The sequence below is a fragment of the Aspergillus tubingensis genome (assembly GCF_013340325.1).
Source record: "Aspergillus tubingensis WU-2223L DNA, scaffold_6, whole genome shotgun sequence".
Taxonomy (NCBI): domain Eukaryota; kingdom Fungi; phylum Ascomycota; class Eurotiomycetes; order Eurotiales; family Aspergillaceae; genus Aspergillus; species Aspergillus tubingensis.
This window is the reverse complement of record NW_023336280.1, coordinates 3,454,901-3,473,458: the sequence shown is the minus strand read 5'-3', so window position 1 is coordinate 3,473,458 and position 18,558 is coordinate 3,454,901. Positions and strand designations below refer to the sequence as shown.

Below are 18,558 nucleotides of genomic sequence, written 5' to 3'. Positions count from 1 at the left end.
CACCCTCACCATCGGAATCCTCCGAGCCAAGAGCCAAGCAAACGCAGCCCGACTCGCAAGTTCATTCATCCCGTCCCCGTATCTCTTCTATCTAACTGCTACTGGACTAGAGCCTGGCAAACCTCCGAACCGGCGACTGCGCGACCCAACCTCGAAAGCCCGCCCGCCCGCTTCAGGCCTACCCAATTCCTGAAACTCCCGAGCGGACATCGGGTGAAACAGGAATGACAAGCGGACTATCATTGGCCAAGCTTCGTCGTTATCAGCGCGGTGGAGCGGCTCGAGGCTGAGCTAGGCCGGATCGGGCTCCGGCGGGACCCACCCCGGATGCAGGTGGCGTGCAGCTGCCCTTATCGTGACCTCCTAGCCAATCGATTCGGAGTGGTGATGAGCTGAGAGAAAATGGAACTGATAAGAAAGGTCATCTTGAGTTTTCCGATTTCCACGGAATAAGTTAGGCTTTCTGGTCGTGGGGAACACGGATGGATGGAGGGTGGATGGATTGAGCATGAAACGTGATGATCTTGTTGTCTTGTGTCTTGGCTTCGAATTGGCAGTTTACTTCAGGTTTGCCTAGTATGGATAGATGGATAGAAAACTAGGATATCCCTTTCATTTCTGTTTTGGGATGGATGTATCAGACTGGTTTTATTATTTCCCTGGTACATTGTACTCTTCCTTACATGAAAGACGCATTTCTGCATGTGAGACGAAGTAGGGTGCAAGCATGTGCCTTCCTGCCTGTCTGTCTGCCTGTCTGCCTCAAATTCGAGCCAGATCAAACACAGTCAGTACCCCTATCTATCTACTAATCTGGGAACCGGTTGCCCATTCCTTTGCCGGCCCAACTCGGCAACAGATAGGGCCCCAGGCCGCGAGTATGCGCTTTGTAGTAGCTCTGGAACGTGTTCAGTCTGTTATCATTGGGCTTGAAGGTATGCGTGATAGATAATCGCCAGCTGTCGGAGTTCCGCGTGCGCGCATATGGAGTAGATACATAAAGTAAACAGAAGCCCCAAGCCCGAGGCCCCCGGATTGCGCTGGTGCTGCTCTGTTTCTTCTCCTTTTTCCTCCTCTGCATACGGAGAGATGATGATCCAGGAAGCAGCAGACCATGCGGTGGGATGAGCTGGTCTATGCGGTCCTACAGTCCACCTACTCTCTGTCGCGTGGGCATCATCGACACTTTTGATACCATATACCATACCGTATACTGGGGATTACAGCTTACTATACAAGCAGGGAAACAGCATGGAACCTAACCGGGAGGCTATACGAACCCTCTCCCCTGGGACGAGTTTGCAGATTCAATGGGTCGGGGCCTGGACCGACGCTCTTCCCTATCCACTGGAACCTGAGCATGGTGGCTGTGTGAATGAACACTCAATATGAATTGAGTGTGGATGATGATGATGTTGCTGCTGTTGCTGCTGCTTATGATGATGAAACAGCTCATTCCAACAGGCTTAACCGAGGATAGTATACCAGGACCCAGCCGGGGCTAAAGTGGAAATATGACGGGGAGTTTTCGCCACCGACTTCTTTGGGAATAATTTCTGCAGTCCTCCTCAATCGGCGGCGGTCTTGGCCGAGGGCGGCAGTTTTGCCACGGACCCAATCAAGGGCCCAGAGCAAATACTCATTTTGCACTCACTGCAGAAGAAACTACTGACTGACAGGTAATTGGGAAACACAATTGATGTTTGTATATGTGTGTGTGTGGTTGTCAAGAGAGCTTCTCACGATCTATCAACTTTGACAAGTGAAGCACACGCAGCAAAGAAAAGTCTATCATCCTCCTTTCCATCACCAGCAGCGGCATCCATTCCTCCGCCGTTCGCCAGGAAACGCAACCAGTGGATTTTGGATGGGTTCTGGTGGATGATCGTCGGGCCCGAGTTTATTTTATGCCATTTGATTTTTCACCTTATCTCTCTCGCCCGACTCAGCGGCCTCCCATTTGGGCTTTTTTCTCACTATCTTTATTTTATTTGATTTGAATTATTTTCTGGCGCCTCCCTCGCGTGGTGGAATGAGAATAAATTATTGTTTTCTGATAATTTCCCTTTTCTTTTTCTCTTTTTCTTTTTTTCTGACTATTTACTGGAGACTTGAATTTTAGACTTTTTCGTGTTTCCTTTAAATCTTTCTGGGGTCTTCTTTCTCTCCCACGCGAGGCTAATCTGGAAATGAATTGAATGAATGAAGTTTCAAGGGCATATCAACTTATCATCCACCCGCCAAAAAGTCATCACTAATAGATATTATCGACGGTCGAGGTGCTCCACCCGCGCCCAACGTTTGAGCAAAGTTTAGGGACTTTTCCTCTCCTCTTCCTGCCTGGGCATTGACACCAACCTATTATCGCTGCTATCGGGTCGGATTGGTAAAAGCGCAACCTCGTCGCAGGTTTGAGGTCCCACTCCGGTGCCTTTCCAGAATCTTGTCTGCCCGGCCGCTCCACTCATCGGCCATCTTCTGCTTCATTCCTCAAGTCAGCACACTCTTATTTATATAGTCGACGCCCTCCGCGCCCCCCGTGGCGGTTTTCCCTTCTCCACATCCGGCGGAGTCGACAGTCTGCAGCATCCTTTCCCTCTCTTTCTCTCTCTCTTCCTCTCACGGCATTCCGTCTTACATTCCCGCTGCCGGTCTCTCAATCGACTCGCCCTTCTTCCCTCTCCCTCTCTCTCTCTGTCTCTGTCACTTCCCTCCATTCCAATTAATTCTCAAACCTCCTCTCTGTGTCACCTCCCTTTCTCTCTCCCCCTTTCGCCCTTGCAGATACTCTATTCGCCAGTTCCGTCTTCGATCTTCGATCCCGATCTCGCTTCTGCAGTTCCTGCCGCCACCCACTCGAACTACACCCTCTCCACCACCCGCCTGTTCTCGGCCTGAGAACATTCCTCGGCGGTGGTGACTTCACAACGCCCGTCAGAAGATCATTTCGACCCGTCAATTCCTCGTGTTACCTTCGATAGTCTTTCTTTCCCACCATGTCGGACAAACCTGGCGTCTTTATCCCGCAATATGCGTCCTACAACTGGACGGGCGCTCCCTCCGACTACGAGGCTCTCACGACCAACGATATCGGTGGCGATTCCAGTTAGTTACTCTGCCTTTGTTGGTCGTTTTGGCTTCCCATGACTCACCTGTTGGCTAGGAACGGAAAACTTGAACAAATGGTTTCAATCCGGTGATCAAGCATACATCATCGTGGCTTCCGCCATGGTGATGGTCATGATTCCTGGTCTCGCTTTCCTTTACTCCGGTCTCGCGCGCCGCAAGTCAGCTCTGAGTATGATCTGGGCTTGTATGGCTTCGTTCTCCGTCGTCACCTTCCAGTGGTATTTCTGGGGTTATTCCCTCGCCTTTTCCCCGACTGCAACCAACGGCTACATCGGTAACCTGCGCAACTTCGGTTTGATGAAGACCTTGGCCGATCCTAGTCCGGGCTCCCCGCTGGTTCCGAACCTCCTCTACGCTTTTTATCAGGTAATTACGATCTTTAAATGGGACTTTACAATCAATAGCTAACGCAATTGGGATAGATGCAATTCTGCGGAGTTACGGCAGCAATTATCATGGGAGCTGTGGCCGAACGTGGACGCATGCTACCCGCAATGGTGTTCGTCTTCATTTGGGCCACGATTGTGTACTGTCCTCTGGCGTGCTGGGCATGGAACGTGAACGGTTGGGCCTACAAGTACGGAGTTTTGGATTACGCTGGTGGTGGTCCTGTCGAGATCGGGTCTGGTCTGTCGGCACTTGCCTACTCCATGGTCCTGGGCCGTCGCCAGGAGCGCATGATGCTGAACTTCCGCCCACACAACGTCTCTCTCATTCTACTGGGAACCGTTTTCCTTTGGTTCGGATGGCTGGGATTCAACGGTGGCTCGGCTTTTGGGGCGAACCTTCGTGCCACCATGGCTTGCTGGAACTCTAACTTGACCGCTGCCTTCGCCGGTATGACTTGGGTTCTTCTCGATTGGCGCTTGGCTCGCAAGTGGTCCATGGTCGGTTGGTGCTCCGGTACCATCTCGGGCCTCGTTGCGGCCACTCCGGCTTCTGGTTTCGTCCCTCCCTGGGCTAGTGTGATTCTCGGTGTCGTGACCGGTATTGTTTGCAACTACTCCACCAAGGGTAAGTCACGTAGTTGCTTAACAGTTATCCCGTTCAATCACTGACGAGTTTACAGTGAAATACTGGATCCGTATCGACGACTCGATGGATGTGTTCGCGGAACACGGTGTTGCTGGAATTGTCGGTCTTATCTTTAACGCCCTTTTCGCGGACGATGCGATTGTTGGACTAGACGGTGTCAACACTGGATCAGGATCCGGAGGTTGGCTGATCCACAACTACAAGCAACTTTACATTCAAATCGCCTATGTCGTCGCTACCTGCGCCTACTCGTTTGTCATGTCCGCCATCATCGCCTACGCCATCAACGCCATTCCCGGTTTGAAATTGCGTGCCTCGGAAGAAGCCGAACTGCTGGGTATGGACGACGACCAGCTGGGTGAATTCGCCTACGACTACGTTGAAGTCCGTCGTGACTACCTCGCCTGGACCCCTCAGCAGCACAACCAGCTCGAAGACGGCCACCAGATCCCCGCCGCGGCGCGGTACGGAATCGGCGAGCACAGTGAGATGATGCTGGACGGCCACGCCCCGGTTGGTGTGGACAGCCGCGGATGCAGCGAGGGTGACTCGGGCATCCAGGAGCTGAAGATGCAGCCTGCGCCGCGACAGGTAGCAGAACACCACGCGCCGCATGAGCCCGAGCCGGTCGAAGAGCCTATCCCGGCGACTCAAATCAACGAAAAGGTGACGACCTGAGTCGGACTTTTCATCTTTTCTAACTTCTTAATGTCTTCTGTCTTCTTTTCTCTTTCTGTGATATCCAGCGATGCCTTTCTTATTAGCCCGGCTGAGCCACTTTTTTGTTTTGTACATGTATTACATTTGGCGGCGATTTGGTTTGGCGTTTTCAGGGACAAAGCCCGCGGGTTATGTATATCTACCTGTTGGGTGGATTGTATATATTAGGTTATAGCGGGGGGTTATTGTTTATTTTTGACTATGTTCGTTTCCTAGATCTTGCTTATGGAGTGATACCAGTACATGCATAGATAGTCAATTGATCCGTCCGTAACATATGATAGCTGCACTATACTGGAAGATGTAGATGTAGATGTCTGAAATCAGCTAGCCTAGACGCAAATGACAGCTAACAACGTGTTCCGGTACTACCCCGGAATTGCTACCAAATACCCCACGGCGGTACGGAGTAAACAGATAGACCACATGCATGTGCGGAGTACTCGACCTCCCTCCAAAAACAACATCCCCCAACATCGAAGCTGTCGTATACATACGAACACGTGACCGAGAAAACTAAATCTTTCATATACGCAGCGTGCTTGACCCAATTCATAAAATATCTAATATATATACAAAATTGTCCATACATGTATGCTAAATGTTCTGCATGGCCCCTCAGTTCCTTCTTCCTGTATATATGGGGGAGGGGGGGGTTCGGATGTATGCATGTAGAGCCTATCTAGCCCTAAGTACGCATGTATTCGTGTATGTAATCACTTTCCGTCATTCTGTATCGTCATTAATTGATTATTGTTGCAGATGCATTTCAGTGCAGGAAATTAGAAGAGAACAAGGTAATTACGTATTTGAAGGGCTTGGAGTTTGGTGTTGTGGTAAGATGACTTGCTTGGTATGTTGTGACATGCTAAGGTACTATATACAAGAGAAAGCAATACGTATGTATTTTTTCGACAAGACGACGCTGTCAGAACTTATTTCATGCGGTTGTAGAAAGGTAATAAGGGGAAAAAAAGTTGACTCTTCGCTGAGGAGAAGGTCGTAGACGAATAGGGAGAATGAAGAAATGTGGAAGGTGAAAAGTGAGAGACTAAACCCGCCTCACCATCCCTCTCACTCTCATCCTCTCTTCGCGACTCAACTTATCCACCACTTCAGCTGTCTCTCCACCTCGGAGAACATCTTCCCACTCGTCTTCGTCCATGCCCATGACCAGAACCATTTGCAGACACCGCGTGAACGCTTCACGGTGCCGGTACCGCCCTGGTGCCGCTTGCGTGCCGCCCACATCGACAGCGGCGCTGACCACTCCGGATACGTCGCGCTCGAGGCGGGTGGCGCCCAGGGCGTTGACACGGCCATGGTAAGACCAGAGACGCTTCTCCAGGAGTCGGGAGAGGTAGGCAATGGTGACAGTGAGGAGACGGTCAAAGGCGGATGCGGTGAGGATGCGGCTGAGAGGTAGGAGCAGTTCGGTCCAGGCGGCGGCGAAGCGCGGACGGACGAGCTCCGCGCGGCTGGTGGGGTCGTCGTCATCCGGGACGGTGCCATCGGCCATGTAGTCCGGATCATCGGAGTCGTAGTCATGGTAGACAGTGCGGGTGGGATCGGTGTCTTCGCGGGGTTGATACTCGATGTCGCGGAAGGCGTCGGAGAGGATGGGCCGGAGACGGTGTTTGATGACGTTATTGAAAACAACTTGAATGCCGTCTGTAAGGAGGTCGGTGACCTTGGACTCGAAGGAGGCGGAGAGGGATTGGAGGGTTTGTGTGGCGAGGCGGGCTTCTTCCGGGACGGGGAAGAGGGAGCGCAGAGGGTCGGTCTCCTCGACCTGGCCATCAGGGCCGATGGACTTTTTGGGCTCGGTGTGGTTTTGTAGGATGCGGCGGACGTAGTCGACGGCGACGTCGAGGTTGTTGATGAGGACGAGGAAGGAGATAACGAGTTGCTCGGGAGGTTGGCCGCCCTGGACGGCGGCGCGAGGGTAGCATTCGTCACGCATTTTGCGCTGGGTCATGCCGATGAAGTCGGAGCCAAGAACGCGCGAGAGCGTGGGCACCACGCTGGTGACGACGGAGATCTGCGACGTGACGAGAGACTGCTGCAGGACCTTGTTGACGATGTACATGATGTCGTCGACAGCGGACGTGATGTGTGGCGGCTCGGATTTGAGCGGTCTTTGCGGGTTGAGGGTCAGGCCGGAGGGCTGTTCGTCCAGCTGGAACGCCTTCTCAACCGACCGGCGGAAGAAGAAAGTAGTCATGGTGTTAAACGGAGAGGCCAGGCGGTCGTTGATCTTCTTCGCCAGAGTCGATTCCCGGAGAAATTGCGGCAGGGCGAATTTCTGGTCATCATCCGCTTCCGGGGGCTGGACTGGGTTAGTTAAGACAAGGAGAATGCGGTGGGTAGGACTTACATTGCAGGTGTCGGCCAGGAACCGGCAATATAGAGACCAACGACCAAGCATGACAGCCATCTCGTTGAGAAGCCCGTCGATCTCCTTCATATCTACGCCCTCATCATCGGCCGCAGCGGCATCGCGTACGGCAGGCGAGTTGGACCGGGGGGTTCCGCTGCGCTGCGGAGGGAGGAAGCTCTGCACGAGGAAAGTGAAAGCGTAGGACTTGGTGTCGGTCAGCTTTCGGTCAACATGGCGCTCGTCACTCCAAGTGTCCAGGATGATGCCTCCTTGGACATCGGCCTCCAGCTGCAGACGCTCAATGACTCGGTTCATCTTACGCGGGCCGTAGTGACGCTCCACCAGGCCGCCGTGACCATCGATGATCTGGGCGATATGTTCGAACAGCTTGGTCAGCGCATTGGCGTAGAAGAAGCCGTCCTTGCTTGGCGAAGCCCCTGTGCCGGCGTTGAGGTTGGATCGAGCTCGCGCCGCCACGCCTTGACAGACATAGCGGCCGTAGACATCCAGACCCACCTCGGACCGACCGATGAGGGGGAAGAGCTTGAAGAAGCGTGTGATGCGGGCACCGTTGTTCTCCTTGACGGCTTTGTCGAATTCGCGCAGGAACAAGCCACAGAGCGATTCCGCGGCGTTATCAAGCGTGACATTTGGCGGATCGGGCACCTCGGCCGTCGGCACCATTTCCGCGGCAAAGGCCCCCTGCGCGACCTCCGGGGGGATCTTGGAGGCCCGGTTCAGATAGCTGGCGGCGGTCTCCCAGTCCTGCGGCGCACCCATGGAGCCTGCAACGCCCAGCACACAGGCCTTGAGCTCAGAGACCTGTTCCACCACTTCCAGGGTTGCCTTCACGCGGGATTGTTCTAGATCGAGGCGACGGACGGCGCTGGAGATGCGATCGGCGGTGGTTGCGGCATCGGCCAGCATGCCATGGCTGATGGCGCGGGTGGTGCTGGTCTGGGAACCGAGATGGGCGCGGAGTAAGTCGAGTCGGCCCAATTCGCGAGAGAAATCCTTCTGGGAGGCCACGAGGGCATCCAGGCGAGCTGTAACAGAGGCCTCCTGGTGGTGCAGGTGCGACAAGGTGGCCTTGATCTCGGCAACGGAGCTGGCATTGAAGATGTCCGGGGCGGGATGCGAGGGAGGCACTGCATGGCCATTTGCCATGCCGGCCGTGGAATTGGACATTGTCTGTGATCAGACGAGGGCGAGATGAACCGGCGATATACCCAGTTGATCACTCAGAAGCATAGAGGGAAATGATGAAGGGAAAGGAAGGCCATCTGGCACTCGGCCCGCAGGCGGTGAGCAGCTGGGGAGCTGCCTGAGCCCTGAGGTGCTGCAGGTGCCTCAGAATAATGGCCACCAGGATGAAGAGTGTGGAAGAGTGAGAACAGCCTCGAGAGCTGCTTGAGATTCACCGCATTCTTTCATCATTGATCTTAGAATTGATATGGCAGGAATTAGATAGATTCAGGCGTACAAGAATCACGGGACATAAGATATAGATACCTCAGGCCGCCACAGGTGACAAGCAATTCTGCCGATTGCTGCATTCGACGTCATCTTCAGATTTCCAGTCGCACTTTTCTCTTCACGATATCGACGGTTTCACCCGCTGTCTAACCCTTGAACTGCTTTACTTTAAGCACCTCCTCCTTGGCGACTGGAACTGGTCGTATACCGTCATCATTGGTCGCCGTCGCAAACCCCGACACCAGCACGCCCGACCCCGAACAGGTCGCCGGCCACGCACCATGGGCAACGAATCCTCGACCCTGGTAGATGAGCACACGCCCCCGTCAGTGCTGGAGACACGCAGCATCGAGGCGATTGCCAAATATGTCAAGCAAAAGCCCGTGAAGCGCGTGGTGGTGATGGTATAAACTTTTCCCTCCGATTACCCCTCCCCCGCACTCTGTCAGATCGAATTCTACATCCCCAATAATGAGATTGAGTGGGGATATAGCTAACAGGAGGTACGTCTACAGGTCGGAGCTGGCATCAGTACTTCGGCCGGAATTCCTGATTTCCGCTCGCCAGACACCGGCATCTACTCGAATCTCGCCCATCTGGACCTGCCCGATCCCGAAGCCGTCTTCGACATCAGTTTCTTCCGCCAGAATCCCCGCCCATTCTACGCCCTGGCCCGGGAACTTGCCCCGGGTCAGTTCAGACCCACCATCGCACATTCGTTCATTAAGCTACTTTACGACAAGGGGATGCTACTGAAGCACTTCTCGCAGAACATTGACTGCCTGGAGCGGCTGGCGGGGGTGCCGGGTGATAAGATTGTCGAGGCGCATGGGAGCTTTGCGACACAGCATTGCATCGACTGCAAAGCGGAATACCCCGAGGACTTGATGAAAGAGGCTATCACCAACGGAAAAGTTCCGTACTGTACTCAGTGCAAGGGGCTGGTGAAGCCCGACATTGTCTTCTTCGGGGAGTCGCTGCCGGCTGACTTCTTCGACAACCGGGAGCTCCCCGAGCAGGCGGACCTGTGCATTGTTATGGGAACCAGTCTACAAGTGCAGCCGTTTGCCAGTCTGCCCGCATTCGTTAGTGATGGAATACCCCGCGTGCTGATCAACATGGAGCGGGTCGGTGGGCTGGGATCCCGCCCGGACGATGTACTGGTGTTGGGTGACTGCGACACAGGGGTGAGACGATTGGCACGGGCGTTGGGTTGGGACAAGGAGTTAGAGGAGCTGTGGGAGAGGACGAACCCGGACCCGGCCACACGGGCGGCGGAGAATGCATCCCCACAAACCCGGGAGGAGCGGCTGCAAGATGAAGTGGACCGGCTCACAGAGGAGGTTGATCGCACGTTGGGAATCTCGCAGGCGTACCAGCAGCGAGTGCGGCAGCATCTGGAGCGACAGTCGGGCACGCACGCGGAAGCAGCGGGTAGGAAGGAGAAGCAAGCTGCAGAGGAGAACGACCGGATTGGGGGATTGGCTCATGTCTTCCCGCATCTGGCGCGGATGCAGGAAGGGAGGTGAGAGGAAAAAGCAAAAGTAAGAGAGATCACATGGACCAGATGGGGATGGAATGGATGAGAAGGTCCGGGCGAGATGGCGTTGGGTGGCTGGAATGGAGAGAATCTGAGTGGACGAGACCAGAGAGATAGATGGTTCCTGGAGCTTCCTGGGATTTCGACGGGTGTCATGATGGAAGGGGAAAAAAAAAAGAAATTAATTGGGATGGATATAGGATAATGATACACATGATGTTTTGTAGTAAACTGGTTGATAGTAAACAAAAGAAGAAGAGGAAGATAATAGTGGATGAATTGAATGAGTTAAAGAGGAAGGAAGGAACTAAGAAAGAATGCGGGAAGAGGAAGCAGCAGTGATGGAGTACATACATAGTAGTGCATACATTCCTCCGCAGCAAATTGTCTCCCGCAAACAACATGACAGCTCTTAGCTTCATGCTATACTTATCTTGACATTGACACGTAGGTAGAGCCCGAACTACTTAAACTCTGGAGATATTTAATCCACGAGGAACGACAAGACATGAAGCGGCGAGACACCCAAAGTAACAACCGGTGAAGGCGATCCTTCCTCCACTGCGGGGCCCAAAACACTAAGTAACTTATTATTATTACTTACGTCTCCGAATCTGCTTGCTGCTGTTGCCCCACGTCATTTTCCCCCCCCTCGATCTTCCCTCATCCCGGTTTCTAACTCTGTTCTTCTCCATCTTCTCCTCGATTTCTTTACTACTGTTCTTTATCCTCATCTACAACCTCTCTCCCCCATCTAATCATCTCTTACCGTCATCATGGTTGGAATCGGTCCTAAGCGTCCCCCTTCCCGCAAGGGTAATACCAAGCTCTCCCACCTTTCCCCTCCATTTCTCGGGATGCCGATCGCTGACCCGATGGCTGCCCCTCTGCTTCTCCAGGTTCTATGGCCGATGTTCCCCAGAACCTTTTGCAGCAGATCAAGGATTTCGAGGAGCAATTCACCGTTGATCGCTCCAAGCTCAAGCAGATTGTCAACCACTTTGTTAAGGAATTGGAAAAGGGTGCGTCTTTTCCCACTTAACCCGCTACTAATGCGGCCCGGAATGCATCACTCCGACTGACTATATTTCTTCTATACAACAGGTCTCAGTGTCGAGGGCGGAAACATCGTAAGTGCATTGGCTCATGACATGCATCAATCGACTCAATTCGTCCGTTTTCTTCGTCCCGACTAACCTCTTTCTCCCCCCCTACCCAGCCTATGAACGTCACCTGGGTGATGGGATTCCCCGATGGCGACGAACAGGGTACTTTCCTCGCCCTCGACATGGGTGGCACCAACCTGCGTGTCTGTGAGATCACCCTGACCCAGGAGAAGGGTGCTTTCGACATCACCCAATCCAAGTACCGCATGCCCGAGGAATTGAAGACCGGTACTGCCGAGGAGCTGTGGGAATACATCGCCGACTGCCTGCAGCAGTTCATCGAGGCTCACCACGAGAACGAGAAGATCTCCAAGCTGCCCCTGGGTTTCACCTTCTCCTACCCCGCCACCCAGGACTACATCGACCACGGTGTCCTGCAGCGCTGGACCAAGGGTTTCGACATTGATGGTGTCGAGGGCCACGACGTCGTCCCTCCGTTGGAGGCCATCCTGCAGAAGCGCGTACGTCAATCCCCGATAGCAAATCACGCAAAGTTCTTCGAGCTAATGTAGCAATTATCCAGGGCCTGCCCATCAAGGTGGCTGCTCTGATCAACGACACCACCGGAACCCTCATCGCCTCTGCTTACACCGACACCGACATGAAGATCGGCTGCATCTTCGGTACCGGTGTCAACGCCGCCTACATGGAGAATGTTGGCTCCATCCCTAAGCTGGCCCACATGAACCTGCCCGCCGACATGCCCGTGGCTATCAACTGCGAGTATGGCGCTTTCGACAACGAGCACGTCGTGCTGCCCCTGACCAAGTACGACCACATCATCGACCGTGACTCGCCCCGTCCCGGTCAGCAGGCCTTCGAGAAGATGACCGCCGGTCTGTACCTGGGTGAGATCTTCCGTCTGGCCCTGATGGACCTGGTGGAGAACCGCCCCGGCCTCATCTTCAACGGCCAGGACACCACCAAGCTGCGCAAGCCCTACATCCTGGACTCCTCCTTCCTGGCGGCCATCGAGGAGGATCCCTACGAGAACCTGGAGGAGACCGAGGAGCTCATGGAGCGCGAACTCAACATCAAGGCTACCCCGGCGGAGCTGGAGATGATCCGCCGCCTGGCCGAGCTCATCGGTACGCGTGCCGCTCGCCTGTCGGCCTGCGGTGTTGCCGCCATTTGCACGAAGAAGAAGATCGACTCGTGCCACGTTGGTGCTGACGGCTCCGTCTTCACCAAGTACCCTCACTTTAAGGCACGCGGAGCCAAGGCTCTGCGGGAGATCCTGGACTGGGCTCCGGAGGAGAAGGACAAGGTGACCATCATGGCGGCCGAGGATGGATCTGGTGTGGGAGCTGCGCTGATTGCGGCGCTGACCCTGAAGCGGGTCAAGGCCGGCAACCTGTGCGGTATCCGGAACATGGCTGATATGAAGACCCTGCTATAATGACCTGGCGCACATATTTTTGAATTCTTTGGTGTGATTATTTATTCTCTGGTGTTGAGACGGGGTGGACGGAATGAAAATAATTGATTGAACATGGGTAGAGAAGCCCGACGAAAGTTATGATGAAGAATTGGCCCGGCCTGGTCTGGTCTGGAGCAATCCTTGTAGTGATTAAGAAGCCAACCAGGAAGCCACTGAATGTGTAACTCTACCGTCTCTACCGACTGGACCTGCCACCACCACAGCCAGTCTGTAAACACAAAAACCCCGCAGCAAGCAATGCAACCGAAAGGTAAAAAACGAAAGAATGTGCACGGTCACTCAGCTGGTCAGTGTTGGTTTGGTTGCACAGGAAGGAAAGGGGACCCCGATCAAACATTCCTAGTGGGATAGACGAAGAATGCTTGAAATCTCGTGGACCAGACAGACGGGATGGGATCATCTGGCCCTGACCACTGATTCAACTTGGAACTGGACTGGAATGCACATCGTTATGAATCCTTGCATGTATCATGTAGGAGCCATCATGGATGAACCTGGTAGATACTACAGCCCGATGTCATTTCGTCACTACCAGCAACTGTGTTTACTGTAGTAGTAGAAGTAGTAGTACTATATAAATATAGCCCTATTTACCCTCCTGCTTTACTCTGTCCCTTTCTTCTTCTTTTTCTTCCTTCAGCCCTCTCTCTTTACTACACCACCATTGATTGACGTTCCACCCTACCTACCAAACCCTCCTTCTACTCTACCTAGCATACCCAGTATCTCCCACAACTACTACAACAACAACAACAACAACCACCATGAAGCTCACCACCCTCCTAACAACAACCCTCTGGGCCACCACCGCCCTCGCCGCAGCCAAACCCCTCATAGAGAAGCGCGACCTCGCCACCGCAGCAGCAACACCCGCAACATCAGCAGCAGCAATGCACACCCCCAACGCCGCAGCATCATCTACACCGAGTTCTCGTGCGTCGGCAAGTGCCTCTGCCTCTTCGTCGGGTGCTTCGGCGCAATATGAGACGAGTAATAATGACGACGACGATGATGATTACGATGACGAGGATCACGACGACGAAGATGATGGTGATGATGGAAAGGATCCTAAGGGGGATGATGGTGGGGATAAGGGTGGGGATGATCAGGATAAGAGTGATGTATGTTCAGTTCCTTTCTATTGCATTTCTATGGATGGAGTGTGATGCTAACAAGTGTGTTTCATGCAGCCGTTTGATTTCGTAAGTAACACTGGTGTTCTGTGAGGATGTGATGAAGGAAGAAGGATATTTGCTAACGAGGAGTTTTTGTTATGGGGAATTAGTTGTCGGGGATTTTGGGATTGGTAAGATACTCCACCTCTAACTTACTTGATGCTTCTGGGATGGATGGCTAATTATTGTCTGGTGATGTAGCTTGGTGGATTGGTTAGTTCTCCTATTTTTTTTTTTTTATATTTCTTTGGTTGTCTTTTACAGGGAGACAGAGGGGGAAGGAATAGGGTTGGCATCTATGATGAAAGTGATACTAACTACGGCTCTTTACTGGTATAGGGTCTGCGGTAGACTGATCGACACGGACAGTCAAATTCTACTCTGTCTTAGGGCACAGCTTTCGGTTCAATTTTCTGTCTTGTCTTATTGATGATTATTTCTTCTTTCTGATGTGGTGAATGGCGGAGGTGTTCATAGGTTATTTCTTTATGTCTGTTTTATCTGATTTGCTTGGATCTGGTTCACTGTTGGTCATTTAGGGCTTGCTGTATCTCTGTTACACGTCACACATCAAGCGATCAATATGATTGAATGAATCTGCACTGGTATTTATTTACTCTACACTAACTCCATGTAATATGCAGTATAAAACTTTTATGGCTCTATAAAGTTACCAAGTAGGAATATTTACCCCCTAATCTCCCACAACCTGATCCGTCCCTGCTCATTACCCACAGCCAAATGCTCTGAGTTGGGCGAGATAGCCACCGATGAGATACGACCCAGAGGCGTATTCGACGTCGGCCAATTGCGGTACACCGTGCATGTGGGGAGGTGAACTATAGTCATCGTCATTAGTATTCTTTCCACACGGTCTATAATCAAAGTAGGAGGAGGGGACTCACCCATTCTCAGCGCATCGCGCTTCCACCGACTCGCCATAACAAAGAACTGTCCATCCGGCGCAAACACCAAATGGCTGATCGGCGTCGTGAGCTGATCAAGAGCCCGGACCGGCTCCGGGTTACGAGGAATCGCCGACTGTCCAGCCTCGACGTCTTCGCCCTGTGCTGCGTACGCCGCAGCCCATTCGCGACGATCATACACGTTGACCACACCGCTGGAACTACCAATAGCCACCCAGCGGTCTCCGCCCAGCTGCGTCCGGCCGGACCGACCACCCAGACTGAGCACCGTCGTGCCGACGGCACCGGCGTCCATCCAGCGCGCGACGACACGGTTGAGACGGCCATCCCATTCGGACACTTCACCGTTCTTGCTAGCCACCGTTAGACCCTCGCCGTCGCTCCACCAGGCGAAATCGGCCACGCCGCCGCGGCCGTCCACGCGCACCTGGGCAATCCACTGCGCCGTGCCGGAGTCCAGGATGTTGATGAGACCGCCGCCCTTGCGGGAGGTGCCGACCAGACCGACGTAGCGGCCACAGGGAGAGAGCTTGAATCGCTCCATGGATTTCTGCTCCTCCTTGCGGTCGGCGGTGCCGTTGACTTTGTCGACCTTGCCGGTCTCCAGGTCCCAGATGTGGAAGTAGCGGCGACGGCCGGAGGCGAAGATGCGGTTGCCGGAGGGCGGGTGGAAGGCCGAGGTGTGGATGGGGGTGTTGCGGATGTGGAATGAGGTGAGGAGCGGGTTAGGAGCCGGGGAGGAGGGCGAGATGTGGTGGAGGAAGAGCGTAGCTGCAGGTCCGGAGGAGAGGAGCAGCGGGTAGTTGGGGTGGAACATGAGCGAATCAACCGAGGACTGTATACTATGTTAGTTTGAAGTGATGCGCAACCTAGCAACAGAAGACATACCGGCTGGTCCTTGCCAACGTCCTTGAGACGATGAATATCCACAACCTCCTGGCGCATCTTTCTGCGACCGCTTGACGTCTTTTCCTCCACGTTGACAAGGTCCGTAGCGTTCTGCAGCAACTTAGCCAGCGGCTGTGTGGACGACGGCTCCTCATCATCCGTGTCCATCTCGTCCGCATCGGACTCATCCTTCTGTTGCTGCTTCTCAGGGTTGGCCCAGTCCGGCATCGGGTTCAACTGCAAGTACTGTCTGCGCAGGCGGCGAATATATTCCTTTCCGCTAATGACATCCTCCGATTCCGCGACACGCAGCTTCCTCAGCCTCTGGTGGCTCGCCAAGGAGATCGTAATGCGCTCGTCGTCGCTATCATGCCACAGCGCAGGCATACCAGACTCCTCCTCACTGCCCTCTTCATCCGACGGCACGGCGGGCGCCGCCTCGCTGAGATCCGTCGAGACCGGTCCGGCGCCAGAGTCAAGGAAGAAAAGCTACCACAACCCATTCGTTAGCAACCAGTACAGTTACAAACAAGAGAGTAAATTAGGATAGAACAAACATCAGCATCATCCATCTGCGACAAATCCTTCACCTCATCATCGTCTCCCTCCTCCGCAGACTCGTCCTCATCGCTACTCTGACCCGCGAGTACTAAACTGCGATCCTTCTGGTTCTTCAACGCGCCAAGGAACCCCTCGTCGTCGCCGAAGAGCATCGCCTCGAGCTTCTTCTCGGCTTCGTCCTTCTCCGGCACCGAGGACTCGTCGGAGCTCGTTTCATCGTCGCTCATGTCGATGTCGCTGGCTTCGCGAATGGGTTGGCCTGGTTCGAAGGGGGAGCGCGCGGCCGTTTTGACCTTTTGGCGGGACTTTTGCTTGACAGCCACTTTCGGCATTGTGAAGTATGTGTTCTCTGATTGATCAGAGTTTAGGGGAGAGTTGAATGGGTGGATAGAGGGGGTGGTGTATATCGCAGAAAGCGAAGCCGACAATAATTTTCTTCGGCGGCCGGCAGATGTGGGCGGTGAGGGGTGCGGTCACTGCGGTACATCTGCGCCTGGTATTTAAGGCATACTTAAATTACGTAGATTGCTACTGGAATCAATTCTAAATGCGATCTTAAAATTAATCACGTTTTAAACTATACGTATGCGTGGATGAGTTATAACGTGCAGTAGACGAAACAAAAGACATAAAAGCAGCTGAAGTAAAATCATGTACACGCCATCCTAATAGGACCATAAATGCACCAATCACAACTGCCATTGAATAATCACCGAGAATATCACCAAACGCCACATAACACACGTGAGTGGAGATCATATCAGTCCTTATTCTGGGACTTAAGCTTGGTGGATGACGACAACTCGCCATACTCGCCGTGGCTACTACCCGATCTGGCGGACGCGGCAGAGCTGTGTTCGACTTGAGCTGGGTTGTATTCGGCGGACTCGAACCGGACTAGATCCTCTTTTACAGGTTCCGAACCATCATCTTTCCCAACGGAGTCATCGTCCGACTCGAAGGACGCGTCTTCGTCCATGCCCGCCAGGAGCGCATGGCGATGCTCGTGGGTGTCATGCTCCGCCTCCTCAAAAGTATCCAGCATAATCGGCTTCTTGATGAACGTATCGATGATGTAATACTGTATTGCGTTCATGATGACAGGGAAAAGCAGCATCACGAAGATGATCTGCACTGCCGTGTTGCCTTCGGTCCATCGGAGAGCCCAATCTCCCACCTTGACTATGAACGGCAGCAGCTGGATGAGAAAGAAGACGCAAATCTTCATCCCCAGCAGTCCCATGAAGTAGATTATTGATTGCTTGAACCACCACGAGGCGCGTGGTGGACTTCCATAATTTCCAGACTCGATGGACTCCGGAGGACTCGCGAGGGGAGTATACGAAGCTAAGCGGTTGAGGAGGTGAAGGATGAAGATGAGGATCGGGATGCCTAGCGTGGTCTTGAAACGAAGCATGTCAGCATGCAACCCGTATAATGGAGCATAGGAATAAGCTTACATCGATTCCCAAATTCAATATGTAGAAGGAGCATGGGTTTGGTTTGTATTTACTCCGGATCTCCAGCTGGCCCGCCGAAAACATGGACATAAGCAGATTCGCGAGGTGCAGCATCGCAGACCCAAAGACTTGCTTCGAGACGTCAAATGCCCACACCTTCACTGGTCGCTGAGGCCTCTCCCTCCAGCGCTTGTAGACAAGTGATAGCAGCGCCAATGCCCCGAGCGCAGCTTGAACGAGAAGCGAAAAAGGCCCAAGGAGCCTGCATTCCCCGGTGTCGTCTCCATCGGTCGGATCTGGACCAGCTAAATGAAAAGGTACAGTTTGCATAGTAGGTGATGGTGATGGTGACGGCGTTATGGAGGTGGTGGAGGCTGTGGTCAGACTGCCAACCGCCGAGGCACCGACACCGCTACTAAGGGCTGCGATAGCCGTTGTTATGACTAGCCCGGTGAGCGATGTGAAGGTCATGGCGGCGATGCTGCGTCCGAAATACAGATGGAAAGCAAAACCAAGGAGAAGAGGCTGTAGCGAGAAGATATCTCGACAAAGTCCGAGGGATTTTCACGGCCAAGCGACTTGTGGCGGTAATGATTGAGGGGAGTCCAGTGACCTGCGGAGATGCAAGACGGCGGCGTGCCTATCTTGCGAGGGAAGTCCG

General features: G+C 53.5%; 7 protein-coding genes across 7 annotated transcripts; 4 read left to right on the top strand and 3 right to left on the bottom strand.

Annotated features, from left to right (window-relative positions):
* Positions 1 to 2,996: 2,996 nt before the first annotated feature.
* On the top strand, positions 2,997 to 4,842 carry AtWU_04917 (ammonium transporter; the record flags this gene model as incomplete). The annotated part of the gene is made up of 4 exons (XM_035500028.1): positions 2,997 to 3,105; positions 3,164 to 3,495; positions 3,552 to 4,143; positions 4,199 to 4,842. 4 exons carry the CDS (start codon positions 2,997 to 2,999, stop codon positions 4,840 to 4,842), a joined length of 1,677 nt encoding a protein of 558 aa, XP_035355921.1.
* A 1,093-nt stretch (positions 4,843 to 5,935) lies between these two features.
* On the bottom strand, positions 5,936 to 8,452 carry AtWU_04916 (Golgi transport complex subunit COG4; the record flags this gene model as incomplete). Its single annotated transcript, XM_035500027.1, has 2 exons — positions 5,936 to 7,213; positions 7,262 to 8,452. The coding sequence occupies 2 exons, from the start codon at positions 8,450 to 8,452 to the stop codon at positions 5,936 to 5,938; spliced, it is 2,469 nt and encodes an 822-aa protein (XP_035355920.1).
* A 569-nt stretch (positions 8,453 to 9,021) lies between these two features.
* On the top strand, positions 9,022 to 10,269 carry AtWU_04915 (SIR2 family histone deacetylase; the record flags this gene model as incomplete). The annotated part of the gene is made up of 2 exons (XM_035500026.1): positions 9,022 to 9,144; positions 9,256 to 10,269. 2 exons carry the CDS (start codon positions 9,022 to 9,024, stop codon positions 10,267 to 10,269), a joined length of 1,137 nt encoding a protein of 378 aa, XP_035355919.1.
* Positions 10,270 to 11,056: 787 nt separating this feature from the next.
* Positions 11,057 to 12,845, top strand: AtWU_04914 (putative hexokinase Kxk; the record flags this gene model as incomplete). Its single annotated transcript, XM_035500025.1, has 5 exons — positions 11,057 to 11,096; positions 11,180 to 11,302; positions 11,385 to 11,410; positions 11,500 to 11,907; positions 11,970 to 12,845. 5 exons carry the CDS (start codon positions 11,057 to 11,059, stop codon positions 12,843 to 12,845), a joined length of 1,473 nt encoding a protein of 490 aa, XP_035355918.1.
* Positions 12,846 to 13,651: 806 nt separating this feature from the next.
* AtWU_04913 (uncharacterized protein) lies at positions 13,652 to 14,413 on the top strand (the record flags this gene model as incomplete). The annotated part of the gene is made up of 5 exons (XM_035500024.1): positions 13,652 to 14,008; positions 14,078 to 14,089; positions 14,173 to 14,193; positions 14,264 to 14,275; positions 14,402 to 14,413. The coding sequence occupies 5 exons, from the start codon at positions 13,652 to 13,654 to the stop codon at positions 14,411 to 14,413; spliced, it is 414 nt and encodes a 137-aa protein (XP_035355917.1).
* A 336-nt stretch (positions 14,414 to 14,749) lies between these two features.
* Positions 14,750 to 16,769, bottom strand: AtWU_04912 (WD40 repeat domain-containing protein; the record flags this gene model as incomplete). Its single annotated transcript, XM_035500023.1, has 4 exons — positions 14,750 to 14,901; positions 14,968 to 15,823; positions 15,877 to 16,365; positions 16,434 to 16,769. The coding sequence occupies 4 exons, from the start codon at positions 16,767 to 16,769 to the stop codon at positions 14,750 to 14,752; spliced, it is 1,833 nt and encodes a 610-aa protein (XP_035355916.1).
* Positions 16,770 to 17,197: 428 nt separating this feature from the next.
* AtWU_04911 (STIMATE family protein) lies at positions 17,198 to 18,368 on the bottom strand (the record flags this gene model as incomplete). The annotated part of the gene is made up of 2 exons (XM_035500022.1): positions 17,198 to 17,839; positions 17,898 to 18,368. 2 exons carry the CDS (start codon positions 18,366 to 18,368, stop codon positions 17,198 to 17,200), a joined length of 1,113 nt encoding a protein of 370 aa, XP_035355915.1.
* Between the last annotated feature and the right edge of the window lie 190 nt (positions 18,369 to 18,558).